We start from the raw sequence: 17,936 nt of genomic DNA, 5'->3' as shown, positions 1-17,936 counted from the left end.
GTTGAATAATAAAAAATTAATAATTTCATAGTGTGTTCAACGGTACCGGCGCCCGTCTGCAAAATTCTTTTAAAATTCGAAATGGGCATTAATTGTAAAGTATGTATGTACTGTACTTCGTAAATCCTACGAACTTGAACGGCAGAGCCGCCACAGCGGTGGATCAGCTAAAGCTTGAAGCCTTGAAGAGGTTAAATACGTTTAAATCAATGGACTACCGCCTGCGGTGTCGGGCTGGGGCATTACAATGCGCAGATAAACAATTTCCGGTTTGTTAAGCCAATACAAAAATTACGAGAACTTTTGAAGGCTTTTAGCCTTACTAATTTTAATTCTTTTTCTTATTGCTCGAACGGTGTTCTGTTTTAGCCCTTTTCCGTAAGACAGCTTTGTAATCAGATTTTCACAATGAAGCTCTCGTCCATTTTAAGCGCCGTGCGGAACCAGTTTTTGTGGACGCCAAAACATCCAGCTCCCGAACAGTTCTTCAGGAAGAAACCGCATTTTCGTTTGGCGGCCGTAAGTGCACACACTACCGATAGTTTATGCTGTTTGTCTTCAAAATCTTGGATATTTTCTTATTTCAAACCGATGCTTGCAGTACATGAAAGGTCGACGTAGGAATTGTTGGACGCTTATGAGGACACAGTTGGAAAAACAACTTCTTCTCGCAGCGTGGGGTCGACACATGACGAGTCGAGAGAAGCGATATGTAAGTAGTAAGGTGTAAGTAGGTATTTTTCTGGTGCATTTCGAGAACGTTGTCAGTTGTGTGTTGTAGTGATATATTATATTTGGCATTAATCGCATCTTGTTCATTATGAATAAGAAATATGATTGTAGATGCATGCATTCAAATTGCAATTGCCTAATATTGTAGCTTCGCATCACAAGGATGGAAGGAGCTTTGACGCCTTTTGGTCTTCCCTACGAACAGTACATGGAAAATCTCGCTAAGGTATGCGGTTTTTTAGTTGATCATACATACATAAATGCTGCACAACAATCGGGAGACCTGATGAACCAGTTTGTGATGTGTCTCTGAGACTGAAATTTTATTTCCTGTTCTGCGCTTTATACAGATGAATATCTTACTGAACCGGAAAATCTTGGCCGATTTTGGCATTTGGGAGCCGCGGACATTTCGAGTAGGTGTCAGGAAAATGCGAAAGTTTGATAATCAGCTTGTTCGAATCGGTTGAGGGTGTTTTTCGCTGGTAGACGGTAGTGACCATTCTCGGAATGCTGTGAATTATTAATTCCGATTATGCGAGCAGTCAGTAATATAAGTACTTTGGGCTTTTCTGTTTGCAGTCTTTGACTACGCTGGTCGGCCACAAGTGTGATTTGGAAAATATCACTACTCCCGTTCAAAAAGCCGTGAGGCCATATCCAACGGATTCGGTTTTAGTGCGTAGATGTCTTGAATTTTAATACAGTGGGTTTTATTTTGTTGTTCCTGTTTGTTTCATGAAATTCAATTTCATCGTTACTTTATTATAATTATGCTTTGTGTTCAAAACGGTTGACGACTGTTACTGTACTAGTGTTACGCAGCGCATCAACTGCAAAGCACGGTAACTAATTTAATTGTACAGATGTTTAATACAAATGCCAAAAAAGGAAAACCAGTACTGGATAGAAAACAAAATCGGATCGCTTTTGACAGGAACAAATACGCAAAAAAACGCAGCCGCGACTAAGCAAAAAGTACCTATACATAACGTTCGCTACATAACTAGCCACTGAGCTACTGATGTGCTTGCTTACTTATTACAGTTCAGCCAGACCACTTAAAACGCGAACAGGAATGCCTCAATAATCCTTCCATGAATATAAACAGTAAAAATTACAAATTAGGGCAGAAGCTGTGAAGATCCGTTAGAGCGAGGTTCATGAGTGAGGACGCGCATGAATTATCGAAGCGTTGATCAGCCTGTAAAACAAAGAAAATGTACGAAAACGCCTTAAATCTGCCAATTACAAATATGGGCAGTCCTAAACTTCTCGAATTGCTCTCGGTCCACACCCGTGTCACGGTTAGTTTCCTTAACAATGTACCGTGAGTATCTGTCGTTAGACCTTAATATCGTACAAGCATTAATTTTTGATTATGAAATATGAACACGTACCGACGGAGCAGGATTACACAGCAGTGCCTTCGCCGACGACAACAGATTCATCCTTCTCTTTTGCGCCAGTATCCGCCTTCGCTTCTTCCCCTTTGGCAGGCGCTACTTCATGGTTACCGTTAGTTTCGGGCTTCGATTCCGTAGTCGGCTCTTCCGCGCTTCCATTTTTGACAGTCTCGTCCGCAGTGCCGTTCTCCATGCGGGCTATCTTCTTGGCAACCGTATCCTCCTCCTCCAGCTGTCGCTTAGGAGCTTCAGCTCGGTTCTCAGACTCGGTTGTCTTGGCTGCTCCACCGTCCGCTTCCGCCTCGTTGCTAATCGGTGTCGGCGCAGGAGTAGATTCAACTGGTTTCGCCTCTTCCGTGCTGCTGCCGACTTTCTGGTCCTCGTTAGCCTGCTCGGTAACGGGAGCAGATTCCACAGAGGACGAGACAGCGTTTTGCCCGATCCAGTGAAGGCAATGCCTATCATATCTCGCCCTAAAACCCAAATGCTCCTATTACTTAACAAATTTGAGAAATTAGGCAATCCGAGAAATCAGACATAAGGATAAAAATCCCGTATTCTGCCTCAAGAAACATGCACCCTCCGATAGATTTCTTTAAAATGCAGGTTAATCTGCTACTAATTATTGAATTTTTGTATAGCAAACTAGTGAGGGAGGTTAGTTAAACCCCGTAATCCCAATAATCTAACAAGTGTATAAATCTCACCTGATAATACAGTCGGTAAACCTTGCATCTGAATAGGGGTAGGTTTGACGATTCCTTTCTTTTTCAACGCCGATATTATAGGCTTAGGGAATTTCATCTCTTCAAAAGTTTTAATAGGGAACGGGAGATCATCGCCTTCCACAGCAACTTGATATTTCGCTCGGATGCGTTCCACTCGTTCAGCGGAATATTTCAAAATGTGTTTTGCGGGCTTCCAACCTGAAATGGTAGATAAATAAAGGCCAAACTGCCAAGTAGTAAACTTCCACCAAGACGCCATTGACTCAACTTCAATATTAAAATAAACTAAATTTTCTAACGTCTAATTGTACAAATTCACACCAATCACAATTTCTTCGTAGTCTCATTGTCGCACGCACCAGTTTTGATTGGATCTTCATATTGTACTCCTTTGGCTAATTCTCCAACACCCATCAGAGCGCGTTTTTCAGCGACGGCTTGGAGGAGAGTTTCTTCTTCCTTAAGCTGTTTTTCCCTTTCGGTCTCTATCACTTGCTCGGCTTTTTTCTTCAACTCGGCATGCTGGTCGAGAAGACTAACATTGCCCAGCGGTCCAACGCGGGAGATTATATCAGGATCATCTGACTCAGGCAACTCAGAGGAGAATTCCTGGGGCGCGGGCTTCGTGGCGTCCGGAAGTTTTGCTTGTAATTTCATTAACTTACGTTGCTTGACCGGAATATAAAGCTGGTAATCGTCCTCATCGCTGTCATGTTTTGGTGAAGTGTTATCCTGTGAAGTGCCATGCGATCGCTTCGCCATCGTTCAAATCTCCCCAATGCAACGTAGATGCGAAAATCGATGCCCGAAATGGCGCAGATTAAATCGTCACCAAACAAATCCTAATTAAATTAATAGTTTCGCCAGAACCCAGAATTAAGTCAGTAACTCACTCTAACTGTAAAGGTCTAATCAACTAGATCAATCAATCAACCAAAATTGTCCAAAAACGATGTTTTAACCTTAATTAAAACCAAAAACATTTCACATCAGATTCTGTATTTCCGTGTGCGTGTATTATTCGTAGGCAAGCTGCAAGATATACCCCTTACCAAGGGGGGCATATCTGCAAGCACTCATAATTCCATAACACTAGCACGACCGCACGGAACTGCAGTTGAAGATACGCACGTTATCAGTACGCTACACCTGTAGAGTGAGTTTGCATGTTAAATTTACAGTACAGTACTGTAATTTTTTCTCACGACTGACATTAATTAATTCTCTAAAATCTATTGATCTTTCGCAAGCACACTGCGAAAAATGTATAGATTACGGCAAGCTCATTTAAAAATTAAGCCCCATCGTGACATAGCATACAGATCCCGAAGATTCGCCTAGCGTATCGTCGCAGGCTCGCAGCTGATTCGAACACGCAAATTGTGTAAACCTTCGTATTTTCTTCTTATGATTATAAACGATTTGAGCTTTTAAGAACACATCGGTACGAAACCGGATTTCAAAATGAAGTATTCCCGATGCAACTGTAGGAAAAACGTTTATTTAACAAATTCATATGCAAGATAATTTGCTGTCTGACTGCAAACTGGCAACTCCAAATAAACTAATCAATTAATGCACATCTAAATGGCGAAAAGTACGTCGAACTTTTTCTTTCTTGTTCTTTTTGAAGTGTTTTTTTGCCGGCGAATCCCCTGGCACTGCGGGCACCGGTCCGCGTACCTTATTGATTCCACCACGCTTCTCGTAAATTCCAGCTCCACTCTGCAGAAATTAGCGATAATTACCAGAAGCTACTCAAGCCAGCTATGCATCGCAAAGGAATCTGCTGGCCGACAATACAAAAACCAACCTCAGCGAAAACTCCCTGTCGACTCTTCCACTTCGTGTATTCTATAAAACGAACCAGACACATTAAACAACCACTGGATCAAGAAATGCACTCGCGATCTCTTGCACTGTCCGCGCATTTGCAGTGTCTGATGGTGAGTGTACATTTACACATACTGTCGATAACTCAGCCGGTAGCGTGGACGCACTGGAAACCAAAACACTTTCCGCAGTTTGATGCTTTTCCTCATTTTGGACTCCCGAATCAGTTGACTGAAGTTCTGTGTCGGTTTCATTCGTGGGATATGTGTCCTGGTTAACACCGGGTGGAGCATGGCAGTAAAGCAATTCGCCCTATTTAAAAAATGGAATGAGACATACCAACTTGAAGGACAAACATTTCAGCAAATACTCCGTATTTAGAGGAAATTCAACAGCAGTCAGAATAGACTTCATTTTGCCACTTACAGGCTAAAATACTCACGTTTATATAATCTTTCAGAATATGTCGTGCAGCTCGTGAGATATCAGGAAGTGCCCGAGCTGTCACAAATCCCCGCATGCCTGACAAGAATACGACCGTGTTTTCACGAACTGTAGTTCGACACGACATTACTCACTTGCGTAAGCATTAAGAAATTCTTCCGCAGTAGGCGGTGGAATTATTTCATAATCCACGCCATATTCTTTAACAAATGGCAACTGAATCCCATATTTACTTTCAAGAGCGCTTCTGGGAATTCTCGAGCAGATCTGCGAACACGATATTGCTGATACGCGTGTGGTATTCCATGAACATAGGATTCAAACTTTCACCAAAATGTTTTCTTACTAGATTTACTGGCGGTAGAGGATCCCGCAGTTGGTCAACAGGCAAAATTCCATTACATATCATATCCGCCGCACTGGAGGCAAAGGAAGGCATGACCAATCCCGGGCAATCACAGAGCATTAAGGTTTTATCCACATGCGTGGTCTACGAGCGGAAATTTCGGTATAAACAGTTGAACTTTTGACGAGTGAGTATCCGAACGAATGCGTAATACTGCGTATCATGAACATTTTATTGTTCAAAATAATTTCAGATAACACATTTTCCAATAAACTGCTTTTCTTAACAACCAAGAACGGCAGTAATTTCAACACCCATTTGTACGTTAATGAGCCCAAATCATAATATGTATACAAACTTTTTCATTTACGACACAGTCACTACATGGAAGCCATACCTGAAAGTGTTTTGTCTTTCCTGGTGTAGCCGATACGGATACCCTCTTGTGCTGCATGAGAGCATTAAGGGTGGAACTTTTTCCTACGTTGGGATATCCAACCTATCCATCAAAATACAGATGACTGCCGGTCGGGATACTGATAAGCAAGTCACGAGGAGAACTTACGAATCCAACAGTAGTAACATCTGCCATGAAGGTATTTTCTGATTGACGCAATATTCGGAACAGTTCCAGTAGATCATCCCTTGACAAGACACGTTTGGAACATTGATAGGATTCTTGAACTGCCGCTATAAGAGGTGCTGTGGCACCTTCTGTAGAACCGCCGCGACATTCGGAATCGTCCGGTACAAGGGTCTTAAACCGATCCGACTGATCTGCGCTTTCAGAACTTTCTTCGTTCTGAAAATCCTCGCTGTCGGACTCTGAACTTTCCACGGACGTGTCGGTTTCGTCATCTTCGTCGGATTCACTGGAAATATTTTCCACCTGTTCTTCGCTAATTTTTTGGAGGATCTGTAGATAACCAACAATGTAGGAGCAACAAACAAAACTACCTATCTATAGTAATTACTAGATCCATCTCAGGTACTGGTTATAACTTATAAAAACTTTCGGATTTCGTCAGCTTACTTCTACGTTGGCATCCGAGGCTTGGAGCGCCGAAAAGAACGCTGCTTTTAAACCGGCTTGGTTGAAATAATCAGCCCACGTTTGCCTGCATCAGTGTAAATCATAACGAAGCTCAAACTACAATAGAAAATTCGGCAAAAAGCAATTTAGCCGAAGCTGCTGCTGTACATACCACCATTTGGCCAGAGTTTATATAATCCTTGCACCAGTTGTAAAGTTAACGTTTGCTTCTCGTACTCGTAGAGAGTGATCACAATAACTAATATCAGAAACGCACTTACCGCTGCACGTCCGACAACAAATCGCCTTTGTTGATCAAAATAAAATGCTCTTTCTCCGCATTGATTTCAGCAACATATTTGGCCAAATCTTCGCAATAATACAGCAAGGGATTTCTTGCGTCCACTGTCTGAACGACTATGTCACTACAATTGTAAACTACTTTTCAGCTGATTCTTTCAATAATGAATAAACTTCAATGAAGTGAAGAATGCAGAATTGCAGATCTATTAAAAATTAAATCATTCCTCCCGATTATTGTCGTACAAATGATTTTCTTACACTACTGCACAATATACGCGTCCGACGTCCGTGTCAGGCCGCGCCCATGGTCAATTAGTTGTACGTACATTTTTCCGCCCTAACCAGTAAGAATCCCGCATTGTAAAGTACCAAGTGTGTTACAGCTGTTTGCGCAAAACTAGTCGATGGGACTCTCGTTCTCGCATTTTCGATCAGTCTGCTCCGTGGTGTTTCGCTCTCCATCGCTTACCGCCGAAATTTCGTGGTGTTTCGCTCTCCATCGTTTACCGCCGAAATTTCGTGGTGTTTCGCTCTCCATCGCTTACCGCCGAAATTTCGTGGTGTTTCGCTCTCCATCGTTTACCGCTGAAATTTAGAAGGTACGTTTTTCATGTTTTGTTTTTCTATGTTCACACTTATGAGAAATAGAAGTTTTCAAAAATACATCTTAGAATTGTGAATAGAATTGTCGGATTCTGATAATCTTTATCAACTGAAGAAAGTTCTGGGAGCCGGCGGAGATGAGCAGCGACAATTAAGTGGGGCAATGCTCTGGCTCGATTTACACGATTCGGGTTCTTCGTCTGATCTTAAGCATTATGATTGAATAGGATTAAGATAACTTATTATTTAGGATAAATATGGTAGTTTTCTGTTTTGTTATGCGCGTAGTATGGTGCCTTTGTCGCCGGATTTGGAATTATAGTGTGTATTGTGTGGTTGATGAGGCTGGGCATCTATTTCGATCTAGTACATAATGCGTCTGTGGCACTAATCCAGAAAATTTTGGCGCACCATTTCCGGCGGTCGATTGTCATAACTGTTTCCACAGCGCGCAGTAGTAGCTGTCTGATAGTACTTACTTAACTGGAACATGTGCTGCGTTGAATTTTTATAAGCGAAATATATTACATAAAAAATAAATTAAATCGTAATCGGTATTATGCGATCTGGTGTACTAGCAGTAGCATGCATTAGTTAAAATGTGAGATTGGGAGTGTTTATGCTTTATCCCAGCCAATTTTATAGTTCCTGTTAGCACATCAGGGTCTACATTTTGAAAAATTTTATGTTAGTTATGGGCAGAAAATGAATCAGTCAGAGACAGAGTGGTGTGTTCCGTGTGGAAGCCAAAAAGAAAGTTGATGACCTTTTTCGTCCTCACGGAAGCGCAGAATCGTGAAAACGAGCCAATACGACCAGTCTACTTTAATTTCAGAGTTGAGACAGCGGATTGTAGTGGCGCAAAAGTTACGATAAATGGCAACAAACTCGTCCATGCTGTCTGATGAAGCATTTCGTTTTTTTTCACTGCATAGAACCTTTTCGTGTTTTGGTTTAAAAAATTTTTTCATCAGGAGCAGGATTCGAAATTTACTGCGATGCGCACGCTTTTAATACATTCTTTTTATTGCAGATTTTTCCGCTCGCGTTGAGGGTGATAACGGTCTGAAAAATTCACTGGATTCCTTTTGAGATTATCTGCAAAAATAAAGTTCCCGACGGGTAAGTTAAGGCAGCGAGTGTTTATTGGTACCGGATACGTATAACTTGACTGTTGAGAGTTGCATTTGTCATTTGTTCGTTCTGACTGTTGCCGTCTGCGAATTGTGACGCATCATTAACTGTTGCGTTTAGGTTTACTTGGGACGAGGTCAGGGCCATTGTTCTTGCCAGATTTACACAAATCGCTAAGTCCTTCGAGTCAGAGCAGCCTATCGCGTCGCTTCCCGCTGTTCCCAAGTGCATGTACGTTTTTGGTAAGTATTTAATGAACGTGAATCAGATTTTGGTTGTAGTGAACTGAATTGCAGTTTCAAGGAAGATGTTCATGTTCTGCCTGAAACATATTTGTTGTTTTTGCAGCGCGCCGTTTACACTTGGTCGAATCTGCGAGCTTCTTCTTGAACCCAAGAAGCACTACGACCGCGGCGATTAATTCCTCCGAGCTTTCGAGAAGGTGAGAATTTGAACCGGAATTTTTTTATAATGTTGATTGAATGAATAATTTAAATAAAAAATTGTTTTCAGTGTGTTGCTGTCACGTGGACTTCGCCAATAATACTTCGCCAATAATGGAAACCGCTGAAATGTAAGTACTGTAGTACTTAACTTCTACACAGGGTATTGCAGTATACGGTCTTTGTTACGTATTTTCTGTAGTTTTTAATTTCCTCGGCTTTATGGTGTTAGTTTTTTACGATTTTGTCAGTGTCGTTATGTACCGGTAGCCGAACTACTACAGTAGATCGATTTTATGACAGGACGGGAGTGGAAGTCAACAAAACGCAGAACGGCGATCATTCTGCCAGCACAACCGAAAACGGTGTGGCTAAGGAGGAAAGCGCCACCAACGGAACAAACGGTCACACGCCGACGGAAAATCAGGACGAAATCGCTGCCTCGTCCTCTGTTGAATCTGCTCCTGTTGGTGAAGAGGCCAGCGAGGACCAGGAATTCGGTGCAAGAGACTCAGCATCCAGTAATACGCCCGTATCCACTGAGCTGGATCGGAAATCAGCCGATTCGCTGGGTAAGGTGGTAACAGCACAGGTCAACAATTACACTAGTAATTGCGATCTGATTTAGTAATTGCGATCTGATTATCCAATGGTAATCATTCTGTGATTGTACGCGTGGATGTCAGTAGTTATTGGGAGATTACTACTAGTAACATTTATCTGTGAATATACGATACATTGCTGTTTAGTTGATTGTTGTGGCAGTGATAACAGTGCTGGGAGAACAATGAAGGAGTTCCGTGGAAGATTGATACTGCCAGTATTATGTCTGGTGCCGGTTAGAGTCGGAAGTCGTCAAAATGACGAAGCGTAACGATATTTAACGAAGCGGTTCGTCAAGCGTCGCGCAGGTTTTCAGGGCCAAAAGACACCGTTTCGTTAAGCTTCGCTATTTCAACTTAACTTTTCGCTTCGTCTAGTTATTACTGCTACTTTCATTCGGTAAAAATTTTGCTATTTTTTCGGATTTTACTAAAATTTCTGGTATATTTTAAACAAATGTGTCTGTCAGCTTCGCGCGAAATTAGTCTATTTTCTTTCATTTTTCCAATAAATTATTGCCTTCGACAGTTTTTGCCTGGTTTGAAGTGGACATGAGCAAAATTTAGATCCAGTTTTAGGAAGTATTTTTTCTTTTAAAATTGTTCGCTGAGTTTCGTTTTCAGTAAGCAAAATATTTTCCGTTACCGCCAAGTTTCGTTAAGTGGTCTGGTAAAATCCCTAAGTTTCGTTATTTTTTTCCGAAATTTACAATTAAGTTTCGTGAAGGTTTTCCAAAGGGCTGAAAATTTCCGTTTCGCTACGAAATCTTGACGATTTGCGAACTCTAGTGCAGGTGGAAGAAGGCACCGCCTGCTTGTAGCAGGGCCGACTCACCAAGGCTAAGGGCTGGCTGTCACGTGATCATAGTTGAACCAGCAGTAGGTTACGGCCGACCGTTGCAGCGATTTGCAGTGAACGCCATTGAGCGTGCTTGTTAAATTCAAGCCACCTTAAAGCCTTTCTAGTTTCTGCGAGAAAATTTCTTAATCGGAATCGTAGTTGCTCTGAATTGCTTAGCGTACTGGCCCGTAAGTTTCGTCGCAGGCAGCATGTGTAAATTGTTCAATGTTTTTGTAGCACTTAGCTCACTGGATAGTGTGCCTGTACGAACGCCTCCTCCTCCTCCATCTCCTCGATTCGTATCAGGTAGATATCGGAAATTGTCGACATTCCAACAACGAAACTGAAATTTTCAGCTTTTTGGGAAAACTTTCTTTTCTTTGTTTAAAACTTTTTCAATGTTTAAAATTTGAAATTTTTTTAGTGTAAACCCGCACAGGCGAATTGTTATGTGTATGGCTGATGCCAGTGGCGTAACGAGCCTAATAATTTGGGGGCCATGGCCCACCCTTAACGAAAAGTTATAGCATAGAGTCTATGGGAACGGCCTACCCCAAAGCCAGTACTTGTGGCCCACCCCAAACCTTTGATCTCGTTACGCCGCTGGCTGATGCCGATTAAAAAGTTAAGAATTATTATTCTTGATGCTAAATACATTAGTGAGTAGAGTCGGGTTGGTTTTGTCAGTTTGGTTTGGTCAGTCAGCAGTTTGGTCTACTGGCAGATGTGGATCTATCGGAAAAACTACAAAAAACCCGCGCACAGATTGTCCAAGATATCAGATTGGAAATCCAACAACAATCCCGTTTCCACTCTAAAATCCTAATCACGGCGACTGTTGTGGCTGTTGTGGTGTTTGCGATTTCTGTTTTAAGTGCTCACTTGGCCATTGTGGCATTGTACGTATTTTCTGTACCGAGATTTCATGGTCTTTATGGTGTGGTTTATCTGTTTTGTTGCGTAGACGAACTGCCAACGGAGTGGAAGTCTACAAAATGCAGAACGGCAATCGTTCTGTCGGCACAACCGAAAACGGTGTGGCTAAGGAAAAAAACGTCAGCAACGGAACAAACGGTCACTTCGAAGCGGACGCTGTGGTTACCAAGCACACGCCAGCGGAGAAACAGGAGGAAAACGCTGTCTCGTCCTCTGTGGAATCTGCTCCCGTTACCGAGCAGGCTAACGAGGACCAGAAGGTCGGCAGCAGCACGGAAGAGGCGAAACCAGTTGAATCTACTGCTGCGCCGACACCGATTAGCAACGAGGCGGAAGCGGACGGTGGAGCACTCAAGACAACCGAGTCTGAGAACCGAGCTGAAGCTCCTAAGCGACAGCTGGAGGAGGAGGATACGGTTGCCAAGAAGATAGCCCGCATGGAGAACGGCACTGCGGATGAGGCTGTCAAAAATGGAAGCGCGGAAGAGCCGACTACAGAATCAAAGCCCGAAACTAACGGTAACCATGAAGTAGCGCCTGCCAAAGCGGAAGAAGCGAAGGCGGATACTGGCGCAAAAGAGAAGGATGACGCTGTTGTCGCCGGCGAAGGCACTGCTGTGTAATCCTGCTCCGTCGGTACGTGTTCATATTTCATAATCAAAAATTAATGCTTGTACGATATTAAGGTCTAACGACAGATACTCACGGTACATTGTTGAGGAAATTAACCGTAACACGGGTGTGGACCGAGAGCAATTCGAGAAGTTTAGGACTGCTTATGTTTTGTAATTGGCAGATCTAAGGCGTTTTCGTACATTTTCTTTGTTTTACAGGCTTATCAACGCTTCGATAATTCATGCGCGTCCTCACTCATGAACCTCGCTCTAACGGATCTTCACAGCTTCTGCCCTAATTTGTGATTTTTACTGTTTATATTCATGGAAGAATTATTGAGGCATTCCTGTTCGCGTTTTAAGTGGTCTGGCTGAACTGTAATAAGTAAGCAAGCACATCAGTAGCTCAGTGGCTAGTTATGTAGCGAACGTTATGTATAGGTACTTTTTGCTTAGTCGCGGCTGCGTTTTTTTTGCGTACTTGTTCCTGTCAAAAGCGATCCGATTTTGTTTTCTATCCAGTACTGGTTTTCCTTTTTTGGCATTTGTATTAAATAAACATCTGTACAATTTACTTTATCGTGCTTAGCAGTTGGTGCGCTGCGTAACACTAGTAACAGTCGTCAACCGTTTTGAACACAAGCATAGTTATAACGAACTAACAATGATATTAATTTCACGAAACAAACAGGAACAACAAACTGAAACCCGCTATTAAAATTCAAGACATCTACGCACTAAAACCGAATCTGTTGGATATGATCTCACGGCTTTTTGAACGGAAGTAGTGACATTCTCCAAATCACACTTGTGACTGACCAGAGTAGTCAAAGACTGCAAACAGAAAAGCCGAAAGTATATTACTGACTTCTCGCATAATCGGAATTAGTAAGTAATTCCGAGATTGGCATTCCAGCATTCCGAGATTGGCATAATGGCCACTACCAGCGAGAAAACACGCTCAGCTGATTCGAACAACCTGATGACAAAACTTTCGCACTTCTCTGACACCTAGTCCTACTCGAAATGTCCGCGGCTCCCAAATGTCAAAATCGGCCAAGATTTTCCGGTTCAGTAAGATATTCATCTGTATAAAGCGCAGAAAAGGAAATAAATTTTCAGTCTCAGAGACACATCACAAACTGGTTCATCAGGCATTCAGATTGTTGTGCAGCATTTATGGATGTATGATCAACTAAAAACCGCATACCTTAGCGAGATTTTCCATGTACTGTTCGTAGGGAAGACCAAAAGGCGTCAAAGCTCCTTCCATCCTTGTGATGCTAAGCTACAATATTAGGCAATTGCAATTTGAATGCATGCATCTACAATCATATTTCTTATTCATGATGAACAAGATGTGATTAATGCCAAATATATCACTACAACACACAACTGACAACTTTCTCGTGCACACTGCGAAAAAGCTCATTTAAAAATTAAGCCCCATCGTGACATAACATACAGATCTCGAAGATTCGCCTAGCGTATCGTCGCAGCTGATTCGAACACGCAAATTGTGTAAACCTTCGTATTTTCTTCTTATAAACGATTTGAGCTTTTAAGAACATATCGGTACGATACCGGATTTCAAAATGAAGTATTCCCGATGCAACTGCAGGAAAAACGTTCATTTAACAAATTCATATGCAAGATAATTTGCTGTCTGACTGCAAACTGGCAACGCCAAATGCTCCAATCAACTAATGCACATCTAAGTGGCGAAAAGTACGTCGAAGTTTTTCTTTCTTGTTCTTTTTGAAATGTTTTTTTGCCGGCGAATCCCCTGGCACTGCGGACACCGGTCCGCGTACCTTATTGATTCCACCACGCTTCTCGTAAATTCCAGCTCCACTCTGCACAAATCAGCGATAATTACTAGAAGCTACTCAAGGCAGCTATGCATCGCAAACGAATTTGCTGGCCGACAATACAAAAACAAACCTCAGCGAAAAACTCCCTGTCGACTCTTCCACTTCGCGTATTCTATAAAACGAACCAGACACATTAAACAACCACTGGATCAAGAAATGCACTCGCGATCTCTTGCACTGTCCGCGCATTTGCAGTGTCTGATGGTGAGTGCACATTTACACATACTGTCGATAACTCAGCCGGTAGCGTGGACGCACTGGAAACCAAAACACCTTCCGCCTTTTGATGCTTTTCCTCATTTTGGACTCCCGATTCGGTTGACTGAAGTTCCGTATCGGTTTCATTCGAGTGATATGTGTCCTGGTTAATACCGGGTGGAGCATGGCAGTAAAGCAATTCGCCCTATTAAAAAAAAACTGGAATGAGACATAGACATAGTCCAGACCTGGGCAGTTATGGAAAATGCACCCACCGTTAAATTTACGAGTTACAGGTAGCGTGCGAGTTACGCTACGAGTTACGCTATTTATGCAAGTAAAACTGACTTTCGAGTTATACCGCGAGTTACGCTACCATAGACAATATATACAGACTTTGGGCGAGTTACGTTAGAGTTAAGTTTTTTTGGGAGCGAGTTACGCTACAGAATTACGTTAAAACTCGATAACTCGCAAATAACTCGCGTTAAGTTATAGAGTTAAGTTATAACTGCCCAGGTCTGAACATACCAGCTTCCAGGACAAAAATTTTAGCAAATATCTGTACTCCGTATTTAGAGTATGCTGTAGGAAATTTAACAGCAGTCAGAATAGACTTCATTTTGCCACTTACAGGCCAAAATACTCACGTTTATATAATCTTTCAGAATATGTCGTGCAGCTCGTGAGATATCAGGAAGTGCCCGAGCTGTCACAAATCCCCGCATGCCTGACAAGAATACGACCGTCTTTTCACGAACTGTAGTTCGACACGACATTACTCACTTGCGTAAGCATTAAGAAATTCTTCCGCAGTAGGCGGTGGAATTATTTCATAATCCACGCCATATTCTTTAACAAATGGCAACTGAATCCCATATTTACTTTCAAGAGCGCTTCTGGGAATTCTCGAGCAGATCTGCGAACACGATATTGCTGATATGCGTGCGGTATTCCATGAACATAGGATTCAAACTTTCACCAAAATGTTTTCTTACTAGATTTACTGGCGGTAGAGGGTCTCGCAGCTGGTCAACAGGCAAAATTCCATTACATATCATATCCGCCGCACTGGAGGCAAAGGAAGGCATGACCAATCCCGGGCAATCACAGAGCATTAAGGTTTTATCCACATACATGGTCTACGAGCGGATATTTCGGTATAAACGGTTGAACTTTTGACGAGTGAGTATCAGAACGAATGCGTAATACTGCGTACCATAAACATTTTATTGTTCAAAATAATTTCAGATAACACATTTTCCAATAAACTGCTTTTCTTAACAAACAAAACGGCAGTAATTTCAACACCCATTTGTACGGTAATGAGCCCAGATCATAATATGTATACAAACTTTTTCATTTACGACACAGTCACTACATGGAAGCCATACCTGAAAGTGTTTTGTCTTTCCTGGTGTAGCCGATACGGATACCCTCTTGTGCTGCATGAGAGCATTCAGGGTGGAACTTTTTCCTACGTTGGGATATCCAACCTATCCATCAAAATACAGATGACTGCCGGTCGGGATACTGATAAGCAAGTCGCGAGGAGAACTTACGAATCCAACAGTAGTAACATCTGCCATGAAGGTATTTTCTGATTGACGCAATATTCGGAACAGTTCCAGTAGATCATCCCTTGACAAGACACGTTTGGAACATTGATAGGATTCTTGAACTGCCGCTATAAGAGGTGCTGTGGCACCTTCTGTAGAACCGCCGCGACATTCGGAATCGTCCGGTACAAGGGTCTTAAACCGATCCGACTGATCTGCGCTTTCAGAACTTTCTTCGTTCTGAAAATCCTCGCTGTCGGACTCTGAACTTTCCACGGACGTGTCGGTTTCGTCATCTTCGTCGGATTCACTGGAAATATTTTCCACCTGTTCTTCGCTAATTTTTTTGGAGGATCTGTAGATAACCAACAATGTAGGAGCAACAAACAAAACTACCTATCTATAGTAATTACTAGATCCATCTCAGGTACTGGTTATAACTTATAAAAACTTTCGGATTTCGTCAGCTTACTTCTACGTTGGCATCCGAGGCTTGGAGCGCCGAAAAGAACGCTGCTTTTAAACCGGCTTGGTTGAAATAATCAGCCCACGTTTGCCTGCATCAGTGTAAATCATAACGAAGCTCAAACTACAATAGAAAATTCGGCAAAAAGCAATTTAGCCGAAGCTGCTGCTGTACATACCACCATTTGGCCAGAGTTTATATAATCCTTGCACCAGTTGTAAAATTAACGTTTACTGCTTGTATTCGTAGAGAGTGATCCCAAATTTTCAGAAACGTTCTTACCGCTGCACGTCCGACAACAAATCGCCTTTGTTGATCAAAATAAAATGCTCTTTCCCCGTATTGATTTCAGCAACGTATTTGGCCAAATCTTCGCAATAATACAGCAAGGGATTTCTTGCGTCCACAATCTGAACGACTATGTCACTACAATTGTAAAGTAATTTTCAGCTGATTGGTTCATATAGATATACAATATCAAACCCAGATGCTGAGATGTATCTAACAAACCACGATATAAGACGCAAATTACACAGTTGTTGAGTATTAATCGTCTACAAATTACGATTAATACCGTTTACCTTCTTTCTAACACCCGCCATAACTGCCTCCATACTTCCAAATTTTTTTCATACGGAGTCACAATCAATCCTTCAATTTCAGCAATTCTGTTGATAAAAGGCAATTATTATACGATACAGAGTTAATTAGTACATACGTAAGCAAAGCATACATAGTCATAAAAATGTATGATGATGCGGCATGTACAATACAGTAACGCAAATACAGTACGAGTCAACGCTCATAAATACGACTGAAGGCTAATCAAAACAATTTAACGCTGACCAAAATATGTAACGCAATGCTAAACGACAAACGACTGAGGAAAAGCGGCTCGCAAGTCATGTTGCGTTACGAGTAAAATAATTTTCTTTTGAGAAACGGAAGCCACTACTTAATTTGGCAGCCGTAAACCACTTACTCGGACAGCTGTCTGCGCCACTCCAGAAAATCCCCCCGCTCTCGAGCATCCAGATCAGCCGATACAGTAGACTTTTCCCAATGCGGTCTACGTAAACAACCACAGCAGTTGTACTTTATCACAAGGCGTTCCAAAATTAATATGAATTTTTGCCGAAATCAAAGCCCACCGTCGCGGAATGCTTAAGAACTTCTTGTATGTGTCATGCATTTCTTTAACGCGTTTAGCTTCACTGGGAGATAATACTCCTTTCCGAGGATCCGGAGTTACTAATTTCACATTATAACGTTCTGTAACAGCAGCAGAAAATCTTCATAAGCTGCCGTGAGAACAAATGTCATCCAATGTACGATTTACCAGCTTCAAATTCAGTTCCTGCCAAAGTTGCCGATGCCAGGAATTCCTCCAAATCTGATGAATCCGTGGTAGATTTTAAGTTTACGCTTTTATGTGCTGCTGTAAAAGTGGCATCTGCTGGAGCGATCTGCCGATACACAGCTCTTTAGAATGTGACACAAGTCACACAATGCCGGACACTGGACAACAAAGCAAGAAGAGAGTCGTTTGAGTAGTCAGTCCTTACCCACTGATCACTAGGAGCTCGTTTGGATTGGAAACGATTTTTTATCATAGCCCGACCCAAGTTAGAGCTATTCTTGCTTCGGCTCTGAGGCATCTCGGATTTTTAATCTTATGATTCTAATACAGCAGTTAACAAAGCAGTACACAGAATTTACCGAAAGAACAGAATACCGTTCCCGAAACCTGAATCCACTACAGTACTTATTTCACTATCCACAGATCCACTCGTAACCAAATTCCCGAACCTGGAAACTCCAGGCTGGAATTCTCACGGAAG

General features: G+C 42.1%; 5 protein-coding genes across 8 annotated transcripts; 2 read left to right on the top strand and 3 right to left on the bottom strand.

Annotated features, from left to right (window-relative positions):
- Positions 1–284: 284 nt before the first annotated feature.
- On the top strand, positions 285–1,651 carry LOC129584941 (50S ribosomal protein L20-like). The gene is made up of 5 exons (XM_055477383.1): positions 285–519; positions 602–712; positions 881–958; positions 1,083–1,148; positions 1,315–1,651. Exons 1-5 carry the CDS (start codon positions 409–411, stop codon positions 1,432–1,434), a joined length of 486 nt encoding a protein of 161 aa, XP_055333358.1. The 5' UTR covers positions 285–408; the 3' UTR covers positions 1,435–1,651.
- Positions 1,652–2,145: 494 nt separating this feature from the next.
- LOC129585054 (probable ATP-dependent RNA helicase DDX41) lies at positions 2,146–3,869 on the bottom strand. The gene is made up of 4 exons (XM_055477570.1): positions 3,226–3,869; positions 2,846–3,064; positions 2,509–2,611; positions 2,146–2,446 (listed from the first exon to the last, which is right to left on the bottom strand). Exons 1-4 carry the CDS (start codon positions 3,626–3,628, stop codon positions 2,146–2,148), a joined length of 1,026 nt encoding a protein of 341 aa, XP_055333545.1. The 5' UTR covers positions 3,629–3,869.
- A 358-nt stretch (positions 3,870–4,227) lies between these two features.
- LOC129584935 (large subunit GTPase 1 homolog) lies at positions 4,228–7,320 on the bottom strand. The gene is made up of 11 exons (XM_055477372.1): positions 7,168–7,320; positions 6,804–6,947; positions 6,523–6,607; positions 6,055–6,405; positions 5,887–5,988; positions 5,490–5,633; positions 5,278–5,410; positions 5,142–5,221; positions 4,835–5,011; positions 4,680–4,720; positions 4,228–4,591 (listed from the first exon to the last, which is right to left on the bottom strand). The coding sequence occupies exons 1-11, from the start codon at positions 7,182–7,184 to the stop codon at positions 4,450–4,452; spliced, it is 1,416 nt and encodes a 471-aa protein (XP_055333347.1). The 5' UTR covers positions 7,185–7,320; the 3' UTR covers positions 4,228–4,449.
- On the top strand, positions 7,259–12,567 carry LOC129584937 (uncharacterized). Of its 4 annotated transcripts, none has more exons than XM_055477377.1 (10): positions 7,259–7,424; positions 8,462–8,550; positions 8,683–8,793; positions 8,911–9,004; positions 9,076–9,136; positions 9,309–9,577; positions 10,686–10,754; positions 11,173–11,347; positions 11,413–12,020; positions 12,218–12,567. In XM_055477377.1, exons 5-9 carry the CDS (start codon positions 9,120–9,122, stop codon positions 12,005–12,007), a joined length of 1,125 nt encoding a protein of 374 aa, XP_055333352.1. In that variant the 5' UTR covers positions 7,259–7,424; positions 8,462–8,550; positions 8,683–8,793; positions 8,911–9,004; positions 9,076–9,119; the 3' UTR covers positions 12,008–12,020; positions 12,218–12,567. The 4 variants fall into 4 exon arrangements, with proteins under 4 accessions (XP_055333352.1, XP_055333350.1, XP_055333351.1 ...); XM_055477375.1 differs by having other exon boundaries at positions 8,683–8,804; XM_055477376.1 differs by lacking the exon at positions 7,259–7,424 and adding an exon at positions 8,066–8,264 and having other exon boundaries at positions 8,683–8,804.
- Position 12,568: 1 nt separating this feature from the next.
- LOC129585053 (large subunit GTPase 1 homolog) lies at positions 12,569–17,916 on the bottom strand. Its single transcript, XM_055477569.1, has 18 exons — positions 17,661–17,916; positions 17,435–17,561; positions 17,247–17,367; positions 17,078–17,164; positions 16,677–16,763; positions 16,378–16,521; positions 16,102–16,186; positions 15,633–16,025; positions 15,465–15,566; positions 15,069–15,212; positions 14,857–14,989; positions 14,721–14,800; positions 14,099–14,275; positions 13,943–13,984; positions 13,813–13,854; positions 13,209–13,286; positions 12,978–13,085; positions 12,569–12,832 (listed from the first exon to the last, which is right to left on the bottom strand). Exons 1-18 carry the CDS (start codon positions 17,751–17,753, stop codon positions 12,713–12,715), a joined length of 2,163 nt encoding a protein of 720 aa, XP_055333544.1. The 5' UTR covers positions 17,754–17,916; the 3' UTR covers positions 12,569–12,712.
- Positions 17,917–17,936: the final 20 nt, after the last annotated feature.

Source organism: Paramacrobiotus metropolitanus, unplaced genomic scaffold (assembly GCF_019649055.1).
Source record: "Paramacrobiotus metropolitanus isolate TYO unplaced genomic scaffold, Prichtersi_v1.0 Parri_scaffold0000015, whole genome shotgun sequence".
In the NCBI taxonomy this organism is placed as follows: domain Eukaryota; kingdom Metazoa; phylum Tardigrada; class Eutardigrada; order Parachela; family Macrobiotidae; genus Paramacrobiotus; species Paramacrobiotus metropolitanus.
This window is presented reverse-complemented; position numbering and strand designations above follow the sequence as displayed.

What these genes read in the sequence shown, in the direction of transcription:
- LOC129584941 (XM_055477383.1), top strand. Translation starts at nt 409, where the DNA reads ATGAAGCTCTCGTCCATTTTAAGCGCCGTGCGGAACCAGTTTTTGTGG. An exon ending in CGCATTTTCGTTTGGCGGCC is followed by an intron (nt 520 to 601) that starts GTAAGTGCACAC and finishes CGATGCTTGCAG; the next exon opens with TACATGAAAGGTCGACGTAG. An exon ending in ACATGGAAAATCTCGCTAAG is followed by an intron (nt 959 to 1,082) that starts GTATGCGGTTTT and finishes CGCTTTATACAG; the next exon opens with ATGAATATCTTACTGAACCG.
- LOC129585054 (XM_055477570.1), bottom strand. Translation starts at nt 3,628, where the DNA reads ATGGCGAAGCGATCGCATGGCACTTCACAGGATAACACTTCACCAAAA. An exon ending in TGAAGATCCAATCAAAACTG is followed by an intron (nt 3,065 to 3,225) that starts GTGCGTGCGACA and finishes CTACCATTTCAG; the next exon opens with GTTGGAAGCCCGCAAAACAC. An exon ending in AGGCTAACGAGGACCAGAAA is followed by an intron (nt 2,447 to 2,508) that starts GTCGGCAGCAGC and finishes GACACCGATTAG; the next exon opens with CAACGAGGCGGAAGCGGACG.
- LOC129584935 (XM_055477372.1), bottom strand. An exon ending in ATGTTACTACTGTTGGATTC is followed by an intron (nt 5,989 to 6,054) that starts GTAAGTTCTCCT and finishes TTTGATGGATAG; the next exon opens with GTTGGATATCCCAACGTAGG. An exon ending in GAAAGACAAAACACTTTCAG is followed by an intron (nt 5,634 to 5,886) that starts GTATGGCTTCCA and finishes TTCCGCTCGTAG; the next exon opens with ACCACGCATGTGGATAAAAC.
- LOC129584937 (XM_055477377.1), top strand. An exon ending in ATCTCCTCGATTCGTATCAG is followed by an intron (nt 10,755 to 11,172) that starts GTAGATATCGGA and finishes GTCTACTGGCAG; the next exon opens with ATGTGGATCTATCGGAAAAA. An exon ending in CACTTGGCCATTGTGGCATT is followed by an intron (nt 11,348 to 11,412) that starts GTACGTATTTTC and finishes TTTGTTGCGTAG; the next exon opens with ACGAACTGCCAACGGAGTGG.
- LOC129585053 (XM_055477569.1), bottom strand. Translation starts at nt 17,753, where the DNA reads ATGCCTCAGAGCCGAAGCAAGAATAGCTCTAACTTGGGTCGGGCTATG. An exon ending in TTCTTAAGCATTCCGCGACG is followed by an intron (nt 17,165 to 17,246) that starts GTGGGCTTTGAT and finishes TTGTTTACGTAG; the next exon opens with ACCGCATTGGGAAAAGTCTA. An exon ending in TGGCGCAGACAGCTGTCCGA is followed by an intron (nt 16,764 to 17,077) that starts GTAAGTGGTTTA and finishes TTTTATCAACAG; the next exon opens with AATTGCTGAAATTGAAGGAT.